Consider the following 25,536-nt stretch of genomic DNA (forward strand, 5'->3'; position numbering starts at 1 on the left):
TTAAAATGCATCAACAACAACCAATTACTCTCAGGATGACTCTGTTCCAGAGTATGGTCCACAACACCCTTCCTCTGTTCCTATCACCTGCCCAACAACTCACCTAACTACAGAGTTGACGTTGTCTCCCACCTGTATGTCTACATAGTCCAAAGCCCTCACCTGGGGTTCCTATCCCACCTCTAAAAACTGTCACCCATGAACTCATTAATCAAGATCACTACACAGCCAGGAGCCAGTGGCTCACGCCTATAATCCTAGCTACTTAGGAGGCTGAGATCTGAGGACTGCAGTTCAAAGCCAGCCCAAGCAGGAAAGTTTGTGAGACTCTTATCTCCAATAAACCACCCAGAAAACCAGAAGTGGTGCTGTGGCTTAAGTGGTAGAGCATTCATGTTGAGCTGAAGAGCTCAGGGACAGTGCCCAGGTCCAGAGTTCAAGCCTCACGACTGCCCCCCCCCCAAAAAAAGATCACTACACAGCACGGCCTCCCCCTCACCTGTCTTTACCAGCTCCCCCCTCACCTGTCTCTACCAGCTCTACCTGGCCAACTGTCCTCTGTACGTCCAGTGCAGAACAAGCCCTTCCCTCCTCTGGGCTTCAGAGGTGATCTTTACTTCCAGTGCTGTACTGTTGACAGAGCGACTGCAACTGCACAGGTAGAAATTCCCTGACTGTGAGCTCTAGGGTAGAAGCTGAGTAACCTAAATGTGGAAGCAGAGTCTCAGTTTTCTCTCTATGCCGAGGGCCAAGCAGAGTACCCCAAAGTTAGTTCAAAGTATAGAATCAGCCTAGGTGCTCACTGAATGGGCAAAGGAAATGGTAGATATACACAATGGAGTATTACTTTGCCATGAAGAAGAATGAAATTGTATCATTCATAGGAAAATAGATGGAACTGGAAATTGTGTCAAAGCAAAATCATCTAGTTTGAGAAAAAGAAATATGGTCCTTAAAAATGAGTGATAGTAATAAGGGCAAAATACTTTATAGAAATGTATTAATAATGAACTAATGAATAACAAAATCTGTTTCAAAAAACTGCCTAAAGTGTGGAAAGAAAAAGTCACAGGGTGAATTTGATTAAAGTACATTATATGCACATATAGGAATATCATATTAAAATCTTTTGTAGAATCAATATATGTAATAAAAGAAAAACTGGTAGGTGCTCAAAAAATATTTGTTGACTAGGTAGATGCTACACTCACCAATTGAGTCTCATAATAAATGCTGAATTTCTATTTTCCATCTTTAAATCTAATTTAAATCCAAATAAGAACAAACAGAGCATGGAACAGTATTTTTCTTTTATTTTTCTATTCTAGTTTTTAACTTTTCTTTACCCCTAACGATTTAGCTCCTTATTTCATTATTACATTCTAACACAGTTTTCACATTTAATTTTAACCTTTGCTTATAGCATGTCTTTCAAAATGTTTGAGGCTGAATAGAGAGGTGCTGCTTGCATGGGGCTTGTGTAGCTCAGCTTAGATAAAAAGAAGCAGTGTTTTCCAGCCACACACCTGAGTGTGTTCAATCAGTAAATGGTGAGGCAGTGTTTTCCAGCCACACACCTGAGTGTGTTCAATCAGTAAATGGTGAGGGCTAACAAACTTAAAAAAAAAAAAAACACTCATTAGAAATAGCTCAACAACCAACCAAATCACACATATTGAATGTATATGTATATATATATATGTATGTGTATATATATATACATATACATATGTATATATAAAATATAATTCCTTGCATTTTGGTCACCTTTAAATTTATGAATGTGGATTTTATAAAACATGAAATAAAGCTATGCATAATGCTTACACAAAAGCACAGCACTTAGAAAATAGGTGATTAAGTTTCATTTTCATTTCCTAGGTTTAATTTTTTTTGCAGAACTGAGGTAAATAAAGCTCAACAGAAAAAAAGCTTTCTAGGGAAGATAACAAAACAGTTTAAGAACAAAGGAACTGGTTACCACTCGTCGCTTTCAGCAGTGACTGCATCTTAATACGCTCTACTTATAAGAAATGGATCTTTTCAAACAGTACCAATTGATCCTGCTCAGGAAACTCTACAGACTCTGACTTCAGAAATTAAGTCTCTGAATAAGATAGAATTGCAAAAGGGGCAAATTCAGCATTAATATTTATTTGCTGAAGCTCAGCCACACGGAGACATTAAAAGCTGTCCTATTTTGGTGGTTTACTAGTGCTTAGCACACAAATGGTTGGTTCTCAATAGAAGTCTGACAGAAAAGAAAAACTAGTAACATTATCATGATGAAGGCAAATTCTAATACTTCTCAGAGTAAATCACCATGAGAGCTACGTTAATACTGTGTTCTCAGTTCCACAAGGACAACACTTCAAATAGGCACTAAAAGAACAGCTATTATCTTGCAGTATTAAGCAATTTTTCCTCATAAAAGTGTCTTAACTGCTGGGAGATTTTCCAGATATTGTACATGCATAAATGCTTTCTTTACCCTCTCCTCCCTCTTTCTCTTTCCTCTCATTTACTTTCACTGTTTAAATAGGAAGGTGTCAAACCATTTGGAATATTATCATAACAAAATGTTCTAACAAAGTTTGATTTTAACAGAACTAGAGGCATCTTAACACTAACCCAAAACTTTGGGAGGTTCACCAACCCCTAGAATTTTTTTTCCTCCAAATGCAGGCTGTTCAAGTGGTGCTTTTCTCCATCTGTTATCATACCGTGCTCGGAATTACATTGTCATATTTAATGTAAAAGGGATCAGTCCCCTTTCATAGTTTAAATTCAACACAGCACTGTAATTTGTAAGACCAGTGTTTTCCATTTTAAAAACTAAATCCAATATCATAAACTTACATGTATATTTAGACAAAATTTTATCTAAAAACCGAAAAACTCTAAGAACTGAACAAAACCCGAGGCTTGCTCTGAACACTAAAAAAAATCTTCACTAAAACTCAAAATGAGAAGACACAACTAACATAGTAAAGTGAAATATCTATCTAGATGAATTTTTCTCTTTGTGTATCTATTTATGTGTATGTATATTTCTAATACAGCAAAGTCAAAATGATTTTAATCTAGAGAGTCTTATTTTATAACTGTGTTATATTCTGATTAAAGTTCACAGTAATGATGATCACATGGAAGAATCTCACAATGGAAACTTAGATTTGAAACCTAAAGTAATGGTAATGGTAATGATCTGAATATGAACAGTGCCCGCCAATCAATTATTTCAACTCTAAATTTGACACCTCTTTAGGATACAGATTGCTTTTTGTATCGGCTACATTTCAATTTGTGTCTTAGGATTTCTTTTAATTTTGTCTTTCACCACTGACAGTATCTGATTTATTTCCCTAACTACATTGCTCAGATCCTTCATTCTAACATTTGTATCAGACATGGAATAAACAGGCAAAGTAGTGGATGGAGGTGGGGGGAGAAATATGTCATTTTGCTTATATTGACAGAGACTCGCCTAAATATTTGCGCACTGTAGACGAGCCCTGCCCCACTCATCAGTCACATAGCTGGGTGTTTTGCTTTCCACATCCCCACTTTGCTTAATGCACTTGAAAGCTGTGTGTGAATTGAATGGCTAAGAACAAGTCTAATAGCCATTTGGAAGCCTGTGGCAAAGAGCAGTGGGACATGAACTGGGCCTCGGCGTACCTGGTGAGGTGCAGTTGGTGCTCCGCTTCCCCCAGCAGCTCTGTGACTTTCAGGCACTCTGCTCTGGCCCGGGCTGCCTTCTGCTGCTCCTCCTCCACGTGCTGCCTGCTTTCGTTCAGTTCCACTCTCAATTTCTCGATTTCCTTAGGGAGAGAGAAGGAGAAAATATCCATATCAAATATATGTACTTGAATTCAAAATGAGCTCACTTTTATTTCTGCCATAAATGTTAACAAAATGAAAAGCTAGTAGGAAATTCAGGCTAGTTTCTGTCTTACGACAAAAGAGATTAGCAAATCCACAAAAGCACATTAGCGAGGTTGCCTGAGTTTAAAAAGAAAATGATTAAATGAGAGTAGTCCAAATGGATAATGTCGACTTTCATTCTAAAGCTTGTGCCCTTTGAAAAGTCATCATAACTTAAAATGCCACATCTTTTAAAACATAACATTCTTAAGAGAGTTGATCAGATACATGCAGTGATTTTCATCAAATATGAAAGATTTATGATTCCAACTGGATGCCACAAAAAGCAGATAGAAAGAAAAAATAATTTATCTCTTAGAAAAATGTGAAATATAAAAGAAAAAATAATGTAGGGAAAACTCCTCATAAGAACCCTTAACCTTAAAATGTATGAGATTTCAGAAGTAAAATGATATTGTACTGATATTTTTATTTAAAAAGGCAACAAAAGCACTCTAAGACAAATAAATATGAGTATATATGAAAGTTTGTGATAGGTTATTGTTTGGTCTCAGGAATAAATTAACCAATTTTACCAAAATTCAATCAAATATTTACAAGTAAAAATGCTTTGTACTGAACATATTGTTTTATATATTTTGCTTATAGCATATTTTGCCTATACATTAAAGTACAATATTTATTTATCATAAACATCTGTAAAATTAAGCAAAACAAAATAGTTGTTGAATGTGTAAAACAAGATAATAAAAGAAGGGCAGATGTATTTTCAAGTTCAAAAACCAGAAAACAGTTTTGGCATAAAAATGCATGATTTGGAGAGAAAAAAATCTCATCTAAGCAGGTCATTTTAAACTTAATATTTAAATATATTTTTAATGCCATTACTAGATATTCTGAACAATCTCTAACTCTATTTAATCCATCATGTAAATAAACAACTTATTTATATTTTACATATTTATAACATTATATTCAGTTACTTTATCAACAGTATAATAAAACAACATATTACAAGTTCTCAAATATTGTTCTATTTTTAAAAGCCTAATGATGAATATATTGCCTTGATTCAGAGTAGATTTTTGTGTGTTTCAGACTGAAACAGTAAGTGAAACTGATTTATTTATTTAGCATACTTTATTATTGCCATTATGAAAATACATTTCCAATCTTACAGTTCAATATAATTAAAGATGAAAAATATAATAGAAAGGTCTGTTTTATTGTCCAACCTTTATGAAATTAGCAATAACAAAGAAGTATAGAATTAGAATTGTATGTTGGTTTTAAAAGCTCAAAAATCTACTCTATTTTTTTCAAAGTGATATTTACAATAAATTTTGTTAATATGATGGATACTTCTACACTCAGGAGTTAGTCATCTGGGTAAATGAGACATACACATATGGAAAAAACTATCAAAATACAATGCATAAACAACAAATAAGCTGTAAGGAAAGTGTACACCTCGGTAGGACACAATACCTCGTAGAGCAGCAGATCACATCACACTATGAAAGATCTGGAGATTAATAAAACTTTATTTGTATTACTCATAGTGGGAGACATTAATAGTTTACACAGATATGCAATGTGACAAAAGCTGAGCTTTCAAAAACTAGATCAATGTACATGATCAATTTCAGGTGGCAAGGGATGACAGAAGGGAAACCATGAAAAGCTAGCAGCAATTATCCAGGCAGGGGGAATAGAAAGATCTAAAACAAAATAGAAAGAGAATGAGTGACTTTATGGAATAAAGGATGTATCGAGAACAAAAATGAGTCCAAAATGTTGAACTGAGAAGATAAAAAAAATGACAGAATTAGAAAACAGAAAATCCTAAACTTTCTTTCTTCTTCTTTTTTTTCTAAATTTAATTTGTCAAGGTGATGCACAGAGGGGTTACAGTTACATATATAAGGTAACGTGTCTAATGTTGTTACTCCCCTCCCTTATCTTTCTCCTACTTTCCCTCCCCCTTTAAGATCATTTCCTGAATATTGTCTTGTGAGTATCGCTGTTGCATTGGTTCACCCATTGTCCTTTGTCTTAATCTTAAACTTTCTTACAAAGAAGTGGAATTCTTGTCAGCATTATCCAATAACTACGTGTGTAGGCTTTAAGTTCAAATTAGCTGCCTTCTTATTTTCACGCAATAAAAAGCCAGAGGCTGCACAAGAAGTCAGCTAAACCTGTGGTAAAGAGCCCAGGCTGAGGAGGGCTCCACACTCAGCTCTGGAACTTTTTCAGCTCCACGGTCTGGGGCAAGTCACTCAACTAGCATGTAGTATGTTCAACCTCAAATGCCAATGCCGACGCTCCCAGGACTGCTATGAGGACTGCACAGATGATGCCCTCTTCCTCAGTGCTGGGCACAGAGGAGAGCCAAATAAGAACCAGCTAATAGCATCATCAGTGAAGGAAGAAAACTGACCTGTCTGAAGATATATGACTATCGTAGAAGTCTTCTCAACTTAGGGCTGGTGCTTGCCTAGCATGCATGAGGCCTTGGGCTCTATCTTAACATTGCCTGAAATCAAAACAAGCAAAAAGTTCTTGATTTAATGCAGTATTGTTTCCCCTTCTCTATATAGCAGTCTCTTGGTAGAAATGGAATCAAGTTTTACCAATTGTAATTTCAAAATGCAAAAAGCATTTTGTTAGGAAAATGGAAAATTACTCTCTGCTTCTGATTATCCAAGCCAGCAAAAGGGCTTATTGGTGCAGATAATCAAAACCAACAAATAATCTAACCAGCTGGACCAGGGCTCAACACCTACTCCCGGAGTCAGGAAAATATGCCCTGGCATCAACTCCAACAGTTAGAAGAGAAATCACTTGCCAGAAATGCCATGCTCCCACTGGCAAGATAACCCTTTGCCTCACCCAACTAGGTCAGGGCTGCTCCCTTGGCTGTCTATTGTGGCTCAGGGATGAAAGACCAACAGCAGTCATAGGCCAATTGTACATTACTCTCAAAGCACACTATTAACTTGCGTGGCTGCAAGGCAGTTGGAGGTGGCCACCTTTTGGCCAACTGGGCAAAGGCAGGCCCAGATAGCTTTACACCTTAACAAAACAGACTTTGAATCATGAACACAGGGACGAGGGGTGTAACACACTGGAAAAACCATTCATTAGCATGTTCAAAACCCCTGTGTGTTAGCCCCCAGCACCAAAACAAAGTAAACCATAACCACCAAAACAAGTAAAGTAGAAGCTGTTAAAAATATTTACCTCAGCAGGTGGCTCAGTGGTAGAGCGCTTGCTTTGCATGCTTGAGGCCCTGGGTTCAATTCCTCGGCACCACATAAGCAAAAAGAAAAAAGCCGGAAGTGGCGCTGTGGCTCAAGTGGTAGAGCGCTAGCCTTGAGCTGAAGAGCTGAGGGACAGCGCCCAGGCCCAGAGTTCAGGTCCCATGACCGGACCCCCCCCCAAAAAAAAAATATTTACCTCAGCAGAATGGTAGCAGAGAAATGAAGAATAGTTGACTTCAAAGGAAGAAGTTTTTTCTTAATCATGGATATAGATACCTTTGTTTTCATTCTTGAGTAAATGTTCTTATCAAAGTAATCACCTAATTTAAGTCAAATAATACTCTAATGATCATAGCAAAGAAGAGCAGTGCCCATGTCCTTTTATTCATCATGAAATCGAATCCCAAGGTATATCATCAGGCCTTCTGACATTTAACCTACTATAAGATCACATACTAATATTGCTATTTTTTTTGATTTTGCAGTAATCAGTCGGTGCTGATGGCTGATGCTTGTAATCTTAGCCACTTAGGAGGCTGAGATCTGAGGATCAAGTTCAAAGCCAGCCTAGGAAGGAAAGTCCATGACACTTTTTTCTAATTAACCACCCAAAAGCCAGAAGTAGAGCTGTGGCAACCAAGTAGATTAGCTACTGGCACTCAGCCTATGGTATGTTCCTGTAGTTCCAGATACTCAGGAAGCAAGACAGAGGGTAACTTGAGTCTAGAAATTTCATTCTAGCCTAAACATCACTATCCAACTCATGCTCTCATATACTTTTGGTTAAACCATTAGTTGGTAGTTAATTTACATTATAATTATGGAAAATTTGCTGACTACGGAAAGAAGCATTGCTTTCTTTACTTTTAACACATTACTTTGGTATTTCTGGGATTAATTGTATAGGCATTTTTTGTCTTTTGAGATGGGAGGGGGTCTCAACTATGTGGACCAGACTGGTGTCAAACTCCTGGGTACAATGAGCCACTGCCTGGGCCCTGAGCATCTGCGACTGTGGACATGCACCACGTTCACTTATCTATTTTGTTTTTGCTTTTTAGTAACTGTAGGGCATCAAAATATTTTAAGATAGTAATAAAAGAAAGTATCTTCAAAGAAATTAGCCTAGAGATTGGAAAGCATCTACTGAAGACAGACCATGAAGAACAAAAAGGAGCCTGTTCCAAGGTCCATCATCATAAAATTTCAAAACAACTGAGTAAAGAGATAATCACAGTTTCCAGAAAGGAACTACAACAAAGAAGCAAATCATAGATCAAGTATTAGGAGTCAGAGTATTAGAGTGTGTGTGTGTGTGTGTGTGTGTGTGTGTGTGTGTGTGTGAGTCAGAGTATTAGAGTGTGTGTTTGTGTGTGTGTGTGTGTGTGTGTGTGTGTGTGTGTGTACGTGCACTGTTCCCAGGGCTTGGATTCAGGGCCTTATAATCTTGTCAGCTTTTTCTGCTCAAGGCTGATGATCTGTCCCTTGAACCACGCCTCCAATTTTAGCTTCTTGTTGGTTAATTGGAGATTAAGAGTCTCTCCGATTTGCCTGCCTGGGTTGGCTTCAAACCACAATCCTCAGATTTCAACCTCTTGAGTAGCTAGGATTATGGGCATGAGCCACCCAACACCGAGCTAAAATATCAGAAACACTTAGTGTTTTAAATGTTCTCTTCTGTTGTTATAAGTTTCCTCACTTTTCTCCAGGTTTGTCTCAATCCATTTTCTATGTCAAGTGGAATTCCTAACATGGGGTAATTTACAAAGAAAAGAGGTTTGAGTTGGCGCATGATTCTGGAATTGAGGCGATGTAAGGATGGGCAGCTGCATCTGTTCAGGTGCTGCTGTTGTGTCAACTCACCGCACCAAGTGAAAAGGCAGGCAGGGCTTGCAGAAGTGCAGCACAGGGTAACCTTGCTCTGTAACAAGCCCTCTGCAACCACCAGTCCAATCCCACTGCAGTGCCAACTCATGCAAGAAAGGCACACCCATTCAAGGGGACTCTGCCCCATGACCCAGTTGCCGTCCATGACGCCCCCTCTGCCAACACTGCCAAACTGAGGAATTAAGTATCTAAAGCACAGACCACTGGAGGACACTCCACCCCCGGGATTTGTCCATTATGCTCAAACACCTGACTCTTGGCTATGCTTTCATATTTGGAATAGGGTAGTAGACAAAAGTACACATCTAGTGAATTTTGTGTAATATGATAGTTTAGACTACATTTGTCAAAATCACTCCTATTTCCCTTCTTACCGGTACTAGAATATAACATCTTTCCCCAAACACTTTAGGTTTAGTCACATGATTTCATTTGGCCAATGCAATTTTCACAGCTATAATATGAGAGAATTCATAAGAATTAGGGTTCTGAAGTCAAGAAAATTGACAAAGTGAATTTACCAGTCAGAATCCAGTGGTTGAAATCATAGAATGTGTTTGGAACCGTGAGGTACTATGTGATACTGGAACTTAAACATAATAACCTATCATTAGGAAAGAAATTATTCCTATCCAGTTTTGTATGGCTAAAAAAGGATGTACCCATTGCACCATGGGCCAGCAGCTCACATCTGAAATCCTAGCTATGCAGGAGGCTAAGATCCGAGGATCATGGTTCAGAGCCAACCATGACAGAAAATCTGACTTTTACCTCCAACTAACCAACAACAACAAGAAGAAGAAAAAATAACCCAGAAGTAGTGCCCCACTGTGAGCAGAAAAATTCAAAAAAGTTGAATAAGAACACAAGACCCTGTACAGCAAAGCCCCAGTACCAAAAGTTCAAAGCCCCCGTACCATTTTAAAACAAGTACTCTCTGGGAATTTAACATTCACTAGTTACATTTCAGCTTACAGATGCTAAGCCTGGTTTTTTTAAAAATCAAATTACAGTATTTTCCATCTAGAGCTGCACTAGCTACCTGTGGCCATTTAAATTTCAGCTAGTCAAGATAAAGAATATGATTCCTCAGTGACATTAATCACAGTGAGCCATACTGTACAGCACAGATATAAAATACTTTCATCCTCTCATAAAATTCTATTGGATGGCAATTCTATTGGTGTGCAATACACACAAATTTATTCTTAAATCTAACTCTCCAGACTGGTCTTAGGAAGCCAGCCTATGTAAGAGGATATTATAATTAGTAACTAAGTCATTTTTGAAAGGGTGAAAAATGGTTGTCGTATTTATTTATTCATTCATTTACTTACTGGGGTAATAAGGATTGAACTCAGGGCCTCATGCTTTCTAGGCAAGTGGGTTAACACTTGGGGCAGGCCTGTAGCTGTTGGAGGCTACTAGATACTCTTGAATCCCTGTTCACAGGTAACGGTGGTGGCATACAACACTGATTTATATATTTATTGTGGGGCCTACTGGCAACCCCAATGCCTGCATCATTTTTGAATGCTCACTGTGTTCCAGGCACTGTCTTAACATTTCATATTTTAAAATCTCATTTTGTGTTCATGACAACCTTGTAAAAATAAGTATTCTATTTCTGTTTTACAGATGAGAAAACTGAAGCTCACAGATGTTAAGTAACTTATATAAGATTATACAGTGACAGAGCTGGGATTCAAAACTGGGTTAGTCTGACTTCGAGTCTCATAATCTTTCTACTATACCATATTCTCTACCCAAACAAACCTAGATGCAATATAAAATAAAGAGGAAATGACACATAGTCTGCATTCAAAAACCTCATGGTCTGAATTTGGCATGAGTAGAAGACACAAATAACAGAGACACTGAAAGAAATAATCCAGATGGCCTGGAGCAAAAACCATGATACCAAAATCTCTATCTTTGCTAAGCCTTAGCCATGTGTACATTGAGGAAGCATTTCCTGGAGACTTTATTATTAATGGTCTCAGGTTTCATAGTCAACTTTTTTTTAAACTATATCTATACCAGCATAAGTGAAACAGAACTTGACAGGTTAGCCTTCTCAATCAAATGTGACATTTTTGTGAAAATCAATTTTCAATGCTTCTTCTACTTCTTTCCCTTCCTCCCCACTTTCTTGGTTTTTGTTTGGAGTATGTGTATGTGTGCACGCACGCGCGCGCGCGTGTGTGTGTGTGAGTGTGTTAATAGCAGGTGAACTGGGGGCCTTGAGCTTGTTAGGCATGCACTACCTCTTGAGCTAGTTCACCACCCTTTTTTTGTGTTGGTTATTTTGAAAATGGGTCTGTCTGTATGCCCAGACCAGCCTGTATTACTGTTCTCTTATTTGCACTTCCCCATGCTGCTTAAATGACAGGCCACACCCAGCCTTTATGCTTCTACGGCAGCTGGGATGACAGGCACTGGCCACTGCATTTGCCCTGCATAGAGATGAAGTTCTTGGTAACTTTTAGTTTTGACCAGGCTGGCCTGGAATGGGAATCCCCAGATCTCTGGATCTTGAGGCACCATGTGTGAGAGCTACTGAATCAAACCCTACTATAGGTACATATCACTTGAGAAATGTGTTTGTTTCCTCTGCATAATGTTGAGAAGTGGTATCAGCTGATTACTCAAAAGCACTTCCTTAAGCCAAAACACATGAAGAATAGATGAGACGAGGCTACCGGAAGGAAGAAAATGCCTTTGTAAAAATGTGTGTCTAAAGTAGAGAAGATTTCAAGACATCTGATAGGACACTGCTTCTATTATATTGTACCCATATAACAGAATATTTGATTAAACCAAGTTAGGTTCTGTCATGCCAAGAGACTCAGGGAAAAAGTAATCGTTACAGCTCAATCATCAGTTGACTTCAGAGTTCATACGAGAGCCCTGGGCTTTTGAACTGCTAAGAAATGCTTTACGAGGAACAGCTTGCTTTCCACTCTCACAAAGGTTAAGTCTTTGTTTATTTTAGACAAACTATCAAGCTATGCATAAAGCTCATTTTGAAAAATTAATAGAGTATCTTTTGCCTCCAACTCTCTCAAGTTCTTTCAGTGTTGTAAAGGAGTGAATGAACATTTTCCCAGACAGTCTATGTTTCCATATTTTCTTTTTTTCTTTTTTTTTGGGGGGGGTCCAGTCGTGGGGCCTGAACTCTGGGCCTGGGTGCTGTCCCTCAGCTCTTTAGCTGAAGGCTAGCGCTCTACCACTTGAGCACAGCGCCATTTCCGGCTTTTTTTTTTCTTTTTGCTTATGTGGTGCTGGGGAATTGGACCCAGGGCCTCATGCATGCAAGACAAGCACTCTACCACTGAGCCACCTTCCCAGCCCGTTTCCATATTTTCAATGTAAACATAATGGGGAGAGATGCTGGCCTTTTATGTTTGCTGGTATTAGTGATATTCTATAGTTGGTACCATAAAAGAACATTAAGGTAACCCAGATGAACTTAAATAAGCCTACACAAGATGTGATTATTGAAATCTGTAAAAGAAAAAAGTGATACACTTTTCAGACGATATGTTGCAAAAGAGTTATTAAATATTATAAACATGAATAACGAAGAGTAATTGGAAGAAGTAGGTGAAGATCATATAGAAAGTGCACTTGCCTCGGGCCCAGGTATGTCATTCATTTTCCCCTCTAAAGTTCCCTGTTTCTGTCTAGAGTTTGACAGTGGTCCTCCCTGGTGCACTTTCACATCTGGCTGTGTGGGACATTTCATTCTTATCTCCACCTTGACCTCAGAATCTGATGGCTTGTTAACCTACATCCCCGCTGTGGGAGAACGGGATGGAGTTGTAACAAGTAAAAGAGAAATGGACAAGGTGCTGGGGACAGCTCACCATTCAACTTGACTACGCAGATGTAAGTGTGCAAAGCCTGAGGACAGTCACACAGGCACATGGCCTGAGTGAGCATCCCCACACACTATGTGCGATGGCATCAAAGATACATCCTGTATACAGGATGTATCTTTGTGTATGTGTATGTGTACGAGTGTGTGTGTGTTTCAGAACACTGAACCAGGGTTTCACACTAGCTAGGCAAGTGCTCTACCACTCCATGCCCCAGACCTTGTGATTTTTAGTTTATTTGAGACAGAGATAAGTTAACTTTGCCCAGATATTTCTGTCGCCCATCCCGGAGGCTGGGATTACAGGCATCTACCACCATGCACAATAAGATAGGGGTATTTTTCATACAGAAACATCTCCAAACACAAGTCATCTTGTTTATCTGGCTCCTGTCTATAATAAAGCGCAAAGAATAATCAATATCAACAATGGAAGATGGTGGATTTAAGTTTTAGAGAAAGGGTTTAAATATTGGTATGGTAAGAAGAAAATACAGCACACTAAACACATAAAAATCAATATAATCAAACTCATCTAGACTATTAAGTAATGAAGAACTTAGATTTTTCAAGAATAATTTTGATCATATGGAAGAGTGACCTCTAAAGTGTAATTTTTAAAGATAATCCTCTGCCAGATGACATTGTGCTATAATGAAAGTTTATTTTAGTAAATGTGCTTGAGTGGCTTAATAATCTATATTTACAAACTTCTAAGAGGTTGAATTGGTCATAGTTTACAATACTTAACAGGAGGAATTCCTTGCTTTTGTTATCTTTTGCAAAGATCTTGAGATTGGTCCCCACAACTGTCAAGGGCCTATAAGATAACAACGGGTCTAGTCCCTCCCATACACATACTTGTGAATAAGCTCCACATTAATGCTTCTGCAATCAAAAGTGTCTAGGCCTGGTGCAAACCACCCAAGGGAACAACTCTATGCTTTGTCCATAGCCATATTGTTAAGTGTCATATTAATGGAGTTAATAAACATAAAACATTCAGAATTTGGGGCCGTTCCTTATTTTACAAGGCTAATGAGCTTTGGGCACCTATTCTACTTTACACACCATAAAACACTGTACTGAGACCTTTAGATATGTCAGTCACATAGCTCTGTTTGCAGAGTGAATATAACAAACATGATTTTAATGCAGGCCCCTGTTCCTTCACTTGAAGTAAAACTCGTAAAACAAAGACTCAAAATAGATCATAGGTTTTGTATCTCTTCAAAAAAAAAATTTATGCCAGCAATGTCTTTAATAACCCAATTTAATAAAAGGAGAAAACATTTTTACACTTAAAATGCTAATATAAAATTAACTTTATATGCATATATTTACAGACAGCCAAACTATACATTCAAATACATATGTTACATATTATATTACATATGAATGCATATATTAACCATATGTAATATATTCAAATTGACTTTGCCACTTAGTAGCCCTGGGGACATCAGAGAGAGGAAAGTGCCAAGAAGTAGCCTGGGCTCCCTCCACTCTTCCCTGAGGATGGGTCACGCCCTGGCAGGGGGGCAGAGAGGTTGGCTGGTGAAGGCAACACTGCTTAGAGAGAAAGAGTCACAAATGCTAAGGAGTCCTTGACCTGTGTTTCTTAGCAATTTAACACATTATTTTAAATAGCAGCTCTAAGTTTACTTCATGTAAAAAAGAAAAGTTACACTAAATTCTGACCCAATCCTTTTGAAGGCAGTACAAAAGCATCGGGTTGTTACAAGAACTATGGCTGAAAAGACAAACATGGAGTAGTTTCTTTCACAATGAAATGTAATAAAAAGGGAGAAGCTCTCTTTTCTGACAAACATCCCTCTATAAAAGGTGATCTTTCCAGCCAGACACTGGTGGCTGATGCCTGTAATCCTCGCTAGTCAAGAGGCTGAGATCTGAGGATTGTGGTTTGAAGCTAGCTGGGGTATGAAAGTCCACAAGACTCTTATCTCCAATTAATCAACAAAAAGCCTGAAATGGAGATATGGGTCAAGTGGCAGGGCACTAGCCTTGAGCACAAAAGCTTAGGAACAGTGAGTGCCCAGCTCAGAGTCCAAGCCCCAGGACTAGCAAAACAAACAAAAAAACAAGCAAACAAAAGGTGATCTTTTCAAAGATCAAGACACTGTTTCATATGCTTTTTACTTCTACTAAAGATGAACACTATAATAAGTAAAAAGCTTCTAGATTAAAGAAAAAACCACCTTGCAAGCCCTTCGTTCAGCACAACATTTCTCAATACATACTCTGTGCCTCTTACCAGACATACATATGAATACACACACACATATATATATATACATACATATATATTGCAAATGGCCAAATTTTACACATGTATGTATTTTATATACACACTACATGTGCAATATTTAATATCCTTACTGTGCTTGATAATTATTAAAACAGATACCTTATCATTTCGATGAGAAAGCAAATCATTTACCCTATCATCTCTTCCTCAAACCATCTGAATCACAGTAAATACTCCTGTTCAATAATTTTATGGCAGAAAATACTAATAAATATTAATAAAGGCTCCAGAAACCATGTTAAATGAAGAATAGTCATCATTTTCACAGTAGATTACTGCATTTTAAGGAATTCATTTTATATCTCTATTAAGGGTATTAACACTTTCCGGTGGAAAAATTCAATTGAACACACTGAAATACAAGAGCAAAACAACCATGAGTCATAGTGCTGCTGCTACCACAGCATCCTCTATGTGTAGAAATGTTACCACTGTGAATATAAAAACCATCCTAAACAAATTTATGAATAGGAGTAGGAAAGGCATTTTTGAGGCTTAAGTTGGATGATTTATTTAAAAAGTTCATTTGAAATGAGAATACTGCTGTTCCTAACATCATATCAGATGTTGCATTCGAAATGTTGCATAGGTAAATTTAAACATATGAAGTTTTATGATTTTAATATTGCCAGTTTTGAAAGTACTTTTGTAATTAATTTTAGTGACAGGGCTTTCAGTTTCTCATAATGAGCTAAAAAATACATAAAAGACAGCAAGAATGTTCTTCATAATCCTAAATCATTTAGTTTTTGAATAGTTTATTTAAATGAAAACAAAGAGCAGCCTAAATACATTGCTACATTTTTATTCATGCTTCAAATGTCATGTTTTCTTAGATACTATGGTAATAGGTATATCAATGTAATACGCTTTTCAAAGCCAAAGAGTTTTAATGTAGACATAAAAGAACTAACAGCTTCAATATCACAATTTCCAAAGAAAATGAAATACTTATCCCTTTAGTTAGTACAGTTTTTCAGTTTTTATCAGCTATTAAAAATTACTCTGTAAAAAGGAAAAAAAAGAAACAACAACTGGAAGCCAGTCACAGAGGCACAGTTTTATAATCCCTGCACTAGAGAGACTAAGGCAGGAGTCTGAAGCCAGACGGGGGTAGAGGGAATTTGAGGCTAATCTGGGCTATATAGTCAGACTCTGTTTCAAAACGACAAAAAATTGGCCCATTCATTCTTCATCAGAAAAACAAGCCATTCTGGCAAAATAATTTTGTTTCCTGCATAATGCACACATTTTTATTACTTTTCTACCACCACAAACTAAAACTCACAGTGTTGCTTTTCTAGCAGTCTGGAAAACAAGCAGTTAAATATTCTGATTCCTAAAGGGAATATGATAAAAAAAAAGGGGGGGTAGTTTACACTTAACTTTCAGGAATTCAATGTATATTCTTTTTAATTTGGCAAAGAAAATGCCCTTTTCTAAGTGTAGCAGTAGAGGACACTGGGCATTGGCGAAACTGAATCATACAAGTTGTGGGTGGAGACGGGAGGGAAGGAATGGGAGAGAGCAAGGGAGCAGGTGACACTGTATGAAAGGAAACGTACCTATTGCCTGGCATGTGTAAATGTAATCCCTCTGTACAGCACCTCTATAAAAATAAAGTAAATTAATTAAAAATTGCCTTTTTCTTAAATGTTGTGAGTTTTTTTTTTCTAAAGTGAGATTCTAAGACATTTGGGAATAAGCATCTCTCTCTGTTTATCAAGATTTTGTTTGGTTGTTTAATAAAAAATACAAGCCTCAAAAAAATAAAGTCTTTAGTAATAAGCCATATATTGCCAAACACACATTTTCCCTGAGTTCAATTTGGCCTACCACTACAAACACAACAAAACAAAAACAAAAAGGAGGGAAGGTGGGGAGGGAGGAAAGAAGGAGGAGGAAGGGTGGTTAGAAGCATATGCGCAGAGATCTGATGACTCTTCAGTCATCTTCTGAATTCCACTCTCCCCTCCTTCCCCCCCCCGCCCTGCCCCCCCCCCACTTTGCAGATGAAAGCTCCGGGGTCCAACTAGATCAAATCATTCACTAAAACCAGGCTCCCAATTTTGGTCATAGTCATCTCCCTTCAAATGTAGAGTAATGCCAAATAGCAACGCTAACTCAGTCACAAGCATAAGCAAACTTCGATTGGCAATAATTAATTTTTAAATGCAATAAACAAACCACATCATCTGTTTCTCCTCTGACAAGTGTTATTCAACAAGAACTTTTTCTTTTCGCTCTATGTATTCTTTTTGTTAAATCCTGTCAGTCTCTTATAATCTGAGTAATTTAAATTTAAGGCTGTTTTATGTTAGCTTCAGAAGACAATATATGTTATTTCTTAAGAAAAAAATTTTCTTGGTTTCATTTTTATCAAAAATACTATTTGATGCAGAAGCTAAGTTAAATTTTTTTTTCTTCTCCCAAAGCAAGACAACCACCAGCATTTATTCAAGATCTGTAGGATTGCACTTCAATCTGAATGAGTTTATGTTCTAAGAAATTACACTTTATTATTAAATCCATATGAAAGGAGAAAAGAAAACCCATTTATGTGTTCTGGGAGACTTAATAGAAAAGAGGATGGAGTCCCAATGGCTCTTCCACACACACAACATACTGGACCTCTCTGAGGTACCTCTCATTCTACCCAGCCAGTTTCTGCTTCTGCCTGTTACACCTGGCAGCATCCAGACCAATGCCAGTCTATAAATGCTAAACAGTAGAAGTCTGAGAACATTATCGAAAGCACACCAAAAGCACTTGAACCTGCAGGCTCCTGACTGAATATTCTTGAATAGATCCAAAATATCCTGACACCTTGACAGCACACGTATTCAACTTACCTCTTGGCTGTTACCCTGCTCACTGGTGACACCAAATGGACTCTCTCCCACTGAAAAATTGGACAATTTAACCTTGTTTTGTTGGAAGGTTTTCGCCAAAATTAATGAGATGTTCATATGTGAACAGGAAACAGCAAATTTTAACAAAAAAAAAAACTAGGTTTATTTTTAGAGACATACTGATTGGGGGAAAATCCTTCTGTATTGAAACATGGTGTATGTGATCTCACCTTATGGGGAATTTTTAGAAAATTCACTAGCGATGGGTTATATCAATATTTCTGTAAATTTTATTTGAGGAACTTGATCTTATTGCACTTAGTTTTAACTTTAAAATATGGCCTATTTTTAAGCTAATTTTAGCAAGCAGTTCCTAAGTATGAAGTCTCTGTTCTAGTCTCTGCTTTAATGAAATGTTGTAAAGGTAGTTTTTTTTAAGTTAACAGAGATACACATAATACAATACATCCAATTTACTGGCCATCTATTCAATCAAAATAGTCATATAGTGGTATAGTTTTGCTTTTCTTTTCTTTTCCCCTCCCCATCCCTTCCCATCTCCATCTCCCCTCCCCCCCTTGCCCCGGTATAGTTTTTCATAAAACATTTTTATATACTATCAAATGTAGTCTGTGAAAATTAACATAATTACTTTTTTGTTCATTTTGATAAAGAAAAATAACAAAGAGTAGATAGGCTTAAGGCACTGACTAGGAAAGAACACTTTAAGATATCTTAAGGAATGGCTAGACAGATTTAATTCCCCTAATCTTCTAATTTAGCTCATCTATATATTATTTAGAGGAAAATTTAGAATTTTGGGTAGCCAACTTCTATTTTCCTCTCCCCTAGGAAGCAGCAGATAAGGTTTATTAGGGGTTTTGATTGAATGTATATCTGAAAGCAGGTGAATGTAAGTTTGAGTGACACTTTCTTCTCAGGTCCTATCAAAAATATCAGGTTGGGATACTATCATGACTTGGAAATTAACTAGACAAAGCAGAACATAGGAGGGAGATGATACTACAGAAAGTGAAGAATAAGAATCTTAACGTTGGCAAAATCATAATCATTAACATTTATTAAGCAATTATTATATGGCATGTGTTGAATTATAAGATTAACACAGATTGCCTCAAATGTTTATAGACCCTTATAAAAGAGGAATTGTATCCATCCTCATTTTACATAAAATTAACCCAAAGCCAGAACATAATTAAGAAATTTTTTTGAGTTCAGCGGCAGTGGGTAGCAAAATGAGAATCAGGCAGTCTTTTAGAGGTCTGAACTCTTGGCTGTCCATCCCATCCAGGAATGCAACAGTGGTTAAGATAGTCATGAGTATGTGTCCTCAACTTCCATCTGCAAACAACCAAGTAATAAATTATAATGAGTTCAATGAAGGAAAGAAACAAGGTACCATGAGACAATAAAAAAGGTGGAATATATACCAGTGGTTAGAGAAGTAGAGACATTGAATGGTCATTAAGAGAAAGAACTGAATAAATGTAGGAAGGTGTCTGTCCAAGCGTTCTGGCATGTTTGAGAGGTTAAAGTAAAACACTGAGACTCTAGGGAATGGAGATATAGAGGAAGAGTGGATGAGAAAGGGCAGAAAGACAGGTGGCAGTCAAATTATGCTGGGTTTTATAAATTGTGGAAAGGAGTGTAGACTTAACGTTTCTATGTGCTATCCTGAAGTTAAATGGAAAAACAAGGAAATGTGATCCACACTTTGCTTTTGCTAATATGTGAAGTATGGACTGAAGAGGACATAGCTTCACAAAGCTCATGTTGTGATGACAGAAGACAGATAATAAACAAAATGAATACATTATCAAGTAAAATGAGGCAGAAAGAGGGAGGAAATGCTGTACAATTTAGAATATGGTCGTCAGGGACGGGATTACTAGAGACACAACAAAGAGTAAGACATGGCCTAGACTCGGGAGTGGGTCACAGACACTGGTGGTGAGCAATGCTAGTGCCCATCTGTTGAGCCTCCTTCATGCGGTCCAAGTACAGAGGCAACATGCCTTTGCCTAGTCTCTCTTCCGTCTACTGTCATGTCACCTTGGGCTAACAATTTTTTTTGTGTGTGCCTGTCCTGGGGCTTGAGCTCAGGTTCTGGGCACTAGCTAGTGCCCTACCACTTGAGCCACAACTCCACTTCTGGCATTTTTGGTAGCTAATTAGAGATAAGAGTCTAACAGGCTTTCCTGCCTGGGCTGGCTTTGAACCATGATCCTCAGATCTCAGCCTCCTGAGTAGCTAGGATTACAGGCATGAGTCTCCGGTGCCTGGTGCTAAGTGACGTTTATGGTCACTATTTTTCCCTGAAGATAACTGCTTTCTTGATATAATTCAGACCATAGAATTCAACCATTTAAAGTATACAATTGAATGGTTTTCAGTATATTCAAGATTTGGGCAACTATTACCACAAACAAATTTAGAATATTTTATCATCCCCAAGAAACTCCACACCCATCAGCAGTTTCTCGTTTCTTGCCTCCCAGTCCTCTCAATCCTAGGCAATCACTGCTACTTCTGAATAGATTTGCCTACTCTGGAAATTGCATATAATCCCAAACAATATGCTGTCTTCATGATTGGTTTCTATCAGTTGGCATGATGCTTTCAAGCTTCATCCATGTTACAAAATGTATCAGCACTTTGCTTTTCACTTTTAAACTAGGTAAATAGATAGACAGATATGCAGGCAGGCAAATAGATCATACTTGCTTTATTCATTCATCATTGGACAGACACACGAGAAGGCCAGCATTTGAAAATGCTGCACGTTATACTTGTGCTTTCAGATACAAGTTTTTGGACAAGCAAGTTTTCACTTTCTTTGGTAGACACCTTGGAGAGGTGCTGGGTCATATAATAACTTTGTGTTTAACATCTCAAGAAATGGCCTGACTTTTCGAAAGCAGTTGTATCACTTTATACTACTCCCAGCATGCATGAGAATCCCAAATTTCCACATCTTTGCCAGCACTTGTCCTTTGATTAGAGACATCCTTAGGACACATCTATACACACAGATTTTAAAAGAGCCATCAATATGTATTGGATCCACTCATTACTGTGTTTGGATCCTAGAAATCCCTCAGAGATTCCCTGGGTAAAGGCTCGTCCCCAGCCTAGGGTACCGCTGGCAGGTGGTCTCAGAGCCTTTGATGCTCTTTAATCTACAAGGTGAAGTCTAACGGGAAGTGCTGAGACCACTGAGGACCCCAGCCCCCTTCTCCCCTTCTTCCCACTCTCTCATGAAGTGAGTGGTTTTGTTTCTTCACACACTCCCACCATGCTGCAGCCTGATACAGGCCTAAAATACAGGCCTGTAGAACGAAACCTCCAAAACGGTGAGCCAGAACAGACCTTTTTTTTTCTTTTTCTTTTCTCTTTTTTTTTGGTCAGTTGTGGGGCTTGAACTCTGGGCTTGGGCACTATCCCTCAGCTCTTCAGCTCAAGGCGAGCGCTCTACCACTTGAGCCAACAGTGGCACTTCCAGTTTTCTAGTGGTTTATTGGAGATAAGAGTCTCACGGACTTTCCTGCCTGGGCTGCCTTTGAACCATGATCCTCAGATCTCAGCCTCCTGAGTAGCTAGGATTACAGGTGTGAGCCACCAGCGCCCCACCACCTTTTTTTCTTTATGAATTGGTTATCTCAGGTGTTTCTTAAACCCCAGCTGACACCCTTCACTCCTCCTCTAGGCTAAAACATATCTAAGTCTTGTTATACAAACCCTTCTAAGGCTTAAATCGCTGTACACATCTGACAGCCTATTATTCTACAAGGAGAGAGAGAAGTTAAAAATGATACTCTTTAAGGTTTGTTAAATACACACCAAGCTATGATGTTCACCTTCAGTATGAGTAGATTCAGATGACTATGCAGGTAATTCTGAGCAAGTCAAAGAAAAATCCACCTGAAAAGGCAGCATTCCCAATGGTGGGACAATCTTCCTCTTCCGCAGAGTGCACTGAGCAGGTATGAAGCTCTGGGTTCCATCCTTACCACCAGAAAATGTTTTTAGAACGCCATCTTTGGGCTCACAGCATAGTAAAGTTGTACTCATGCATAATCCATGTTTCATCTTCCATCATGAATCATGTGGGAGTCTTCCCTGACTTAAAATGACTCAGTTCTTTCTAGGAAATAAATCCTATGTGACTCTAAGACTGCTAATAAGATGACACTGTATGTTACCTGAAAATCTAAAATTGCTCTGCGTAGCACCGTGGCAAGTAACTGTAGTCCCAGCTACTCTGAGGCTGAGGTGGGAGGATCATTTGGGCCTAGGAGTTCAAGAGCAGCCTGGGCAACACAGTTGGGCTAGGTGGTGTTAGGGTTCAGTGGTGAATGCTTGCCTGGTTTGTGTGAAGCCCCGGGTTCAATCCTAGAATGAACAGATGCTTTCCCCATCATTCAGAAATAATACAAAGGAAATGAAGAGCATATGCAAATACTACCAAAGTAGAATACGACCTCTCTGTACGCGAGGCAGGGCTTAGGGATCGAAAGGAACATGTGTCCTTTCCAGTGCCCCTTTCTCTTTGCTCAACCCACCATGTTGGATCTTTTGGCCAAATGCCTTCTATGTGCTCTCATACTAACTATTCTGAAAGAAGGCTGTCAGTCCCTCTTCGAAATACACAGACCTTTGTGTAATTTGTGGTATTTATTACGTTCCTTTTGACTTAACATTTATTTGTGTATCTGTCTTACATATTTCCTTCTGACAAAAATTCATACACACATATATGGTTACTAAATTAAAATGAAGTTCAGGGTAGAATTCTGAATTTATGTTGGCATTTGTTTTCTTCAAAATCTGACTTCGAACATCATTTTTTCTAGCTAGATACTACAGGCTCATTCCAATAACCCTAGCTACTCAGGAGGCTGAGATCCAGAGAATCATGGTTCAAAGCTTAACCAGGCAGAAAAGTCCACAAGACTTCATCTCCAAATAATCAGCTCAAAGCATAACTCAAGTGGTTGAGTGCCAAGCGAGCAGGGAAAGTTAACATGAGACCCGGTTTCATTTTCCTTTAAAACTCTATGTAAACACTCATATTAAAGTGATCACTATAAATATACGAAGTAGTATAGAACAGTGATTAAGATACTGTTAGGTAAAAAAAATAAAAACAAAAATTTTATCCAGTCTATGTTTACTACTTGCAAATCTTCTATATGCATATGGGCAAAAAGTAAAAGGCAAAAAGAAAAAGATGAAAACAATTTGCTCTACTGTATGATGTAATTAGTGGCTCCTGTTAACGTGCTATGTTTACGCAATAAATATTGTTTTACAGTGTATAGCCACATCTGCGTTAGTATCATTCTTACTGGATACTGGTACTAACCTTTCGTACTAACCTATGAAAAAAACATGTGTAGCTGGACACCAGTGGCTCACACCTGTACTACTAGATACTCAGGAGGCTACCATCTGAGGATCAGGTTTCAAGACAGACCAAACAGGAAAGTCCATGAGACTCTTATCACCAATTAACAACAACAAAAAAAAAACAGAAGTAGAGCTGTGGCTCAAGTGGTAGAGCACTAACCTTGAGAAAAAAAGTTCAGGGACACACCCAGGACTCAGACCTGAATTCAAGCCCTAGGACCAGCACAATAAAAAAGGAAAGGAGAAAGAAAAGGGAGAGAGAAGGAAAAGCATTTGTAGCCCATGTCAATTGCGTGCCTGGGACTGTCTGCACACATGGACACCTTCAGAGAACCACCACCACCCCAGGGGGCCCCACTGCAGCCTGGACTCAGCACACAGCTCCACAGGCTGTGGGAGCCTGCTGCATCCGCACTTACAGGCAAAGCAAACATGCAAAAAAAAAAAAAAAACCCTAAAGACCAAAATATTTATCACCAATTTAAAGCACAGAAACATCTTTAAGGCCAGTAGCAGAATTTTATGCATTCCTTAACACATGAAAATCTTCTTTGAGTTCAGTTTGGTTGAATATCCCTAACCAAAGGCAAACGCTTCCCTCTTGCTGTTCACCCCATAAGGCACACGATGTCTAAATCGGCATGTTTTGTTTGCATTTGTGCCCTTATCCCCAGAACACACCTAAATTTATATTTTCAATTGATCTTGATACTGTTTCTGTTTACCTCTTTGATTTTTAAAAATATAAATCATGAAAAACATAATTATCATCTTTTATGAAAAATCAGATTATAAATAAGAATTCCCAGATTCTTTTTTGAGCACATGAATTTATATACATGCACTGCTGCCAGAGAAAGAGGAAAAAAATCTGCCCAAATCATGAACAAGTTACTGAGTCCTACATGCCCTGAATATCTCCAACTTGTTATTATTCACTGAATTTATTAGGAACTGTTCTTTCGGGTAAATAAATGTATATAAATAGATTTGAGCTTATTTTTTTTTCTATTTTGTAACTTTACCAACACAATGATTTAAATGAATGAGAAACTAATTCAACATGGTGAACTTAGAAACAGAAGTACAATAATTCGAGACTTTTATGAAGTGAATATATTTTAATTTATTTATAGTCCAATAAATCCTATTAATACACTCAAGCATCACTAAGGATAAGAACAAAAGATGCTGATTTATAGCCATACGCCAGGCTGAAGAATTTTCTCAGAAATCTTGGTTAGGCTGTGATAAGAACACAAATTCCTCTAAGTATGCTGAACAATGCTTTAGGGCATACTTAAGAGAAGATGCTATTTTTTAAAAAAAATGAAAGAAAGGAGAGAAAAGGCTTGATTGCATCACACACAGAACCAGGTTCCCCTCTGTGGGCTGTGGCTGGCATGAAGTTCACACTACATTAATTTGCACTTGTCGACATGCTGCTTCGCAAGTATTCTTCAGGCATGTACAAATGTGTACCCCAAGCCCTCCACTAGAACATAAACTCCCTAAGGGCAAGGCCTGGTCTTCCAATCTACCCAACGCCAGGGTCTACCGCCGGGCTCTGGGTAAGTGAAGCTCTCATCCTGACAGGACGGGGATTTGCCAAACCTGCTGAAGTGGGGCAGGGTGTGAAGAAGGCTGGAGAAGCTCTGTCACCACCAGGACAGAGTGAACCACAGACATGCGCAAGTGACCCTCCCCGAGAAGAGACTGGAGAGAGAGAGAGGTGAGTCCCCAGGTGGTAGCTGGGTAAGTCTCTGAAACCTAGCTCTCCAGATTCACCCGTTCTCTCTGCCTGCCGAAGAGCATAATATAGCTTCCCAGACACAAAGCACAGAACAGAACTTCCTGAGATTTTAATCTACCTGTAGGTGCCAAGTCACAATTAGAAAAGACTAACACGGGCTGGGAAGGTGGCTCAGTGGTAAAGCGCTTGCCTTGCATGCTCAAGGCCCTGGGTTCGATTCCTCAGCACCACATAAGCAAAAAGAAAAAAGCCGG

General features: G+C 38.3%; 1 protein-coding gene across 1 annotated transcript in view; it reads right to left on the bottom strand.

Moving 5' to 3' along the window:
- The window catches only part of Sdccag8 (serologically defined colon cancer antigen 8), a 157,695-nt gene that overhangs the window by 73,437 nt on the left and 58,722 nt on the right, over window positions 1-25,536 (bottom strand). The window contains exon 13 of the mRNA XM_013017289.1: window positions 3,682-3,824. Coding sequence (XP_012872743.1) covers window positions 3,682-3,824 — 143 coding nt within the window. The remainder of the gene's footprint in view (window positions 1-3,681; window positions 3,825-25,536) is intronic.

The sequence above is a fragment of the Dipodomys ordii genome, unplaced genomic scaffold, assembly GCF_000151885.1.
Source record: "Dipodomys ordii isolate 6190 unplaced genomic scaffold, Dord_2.0 Scaffold35, whole genome shotgun sequence".
Lineage (NCBI taxonomy): Eukaryota > Metazoa > Chordata > Mammalia > Rodentia > Heteromyidae > Dipodomys > Dipodomys ordii.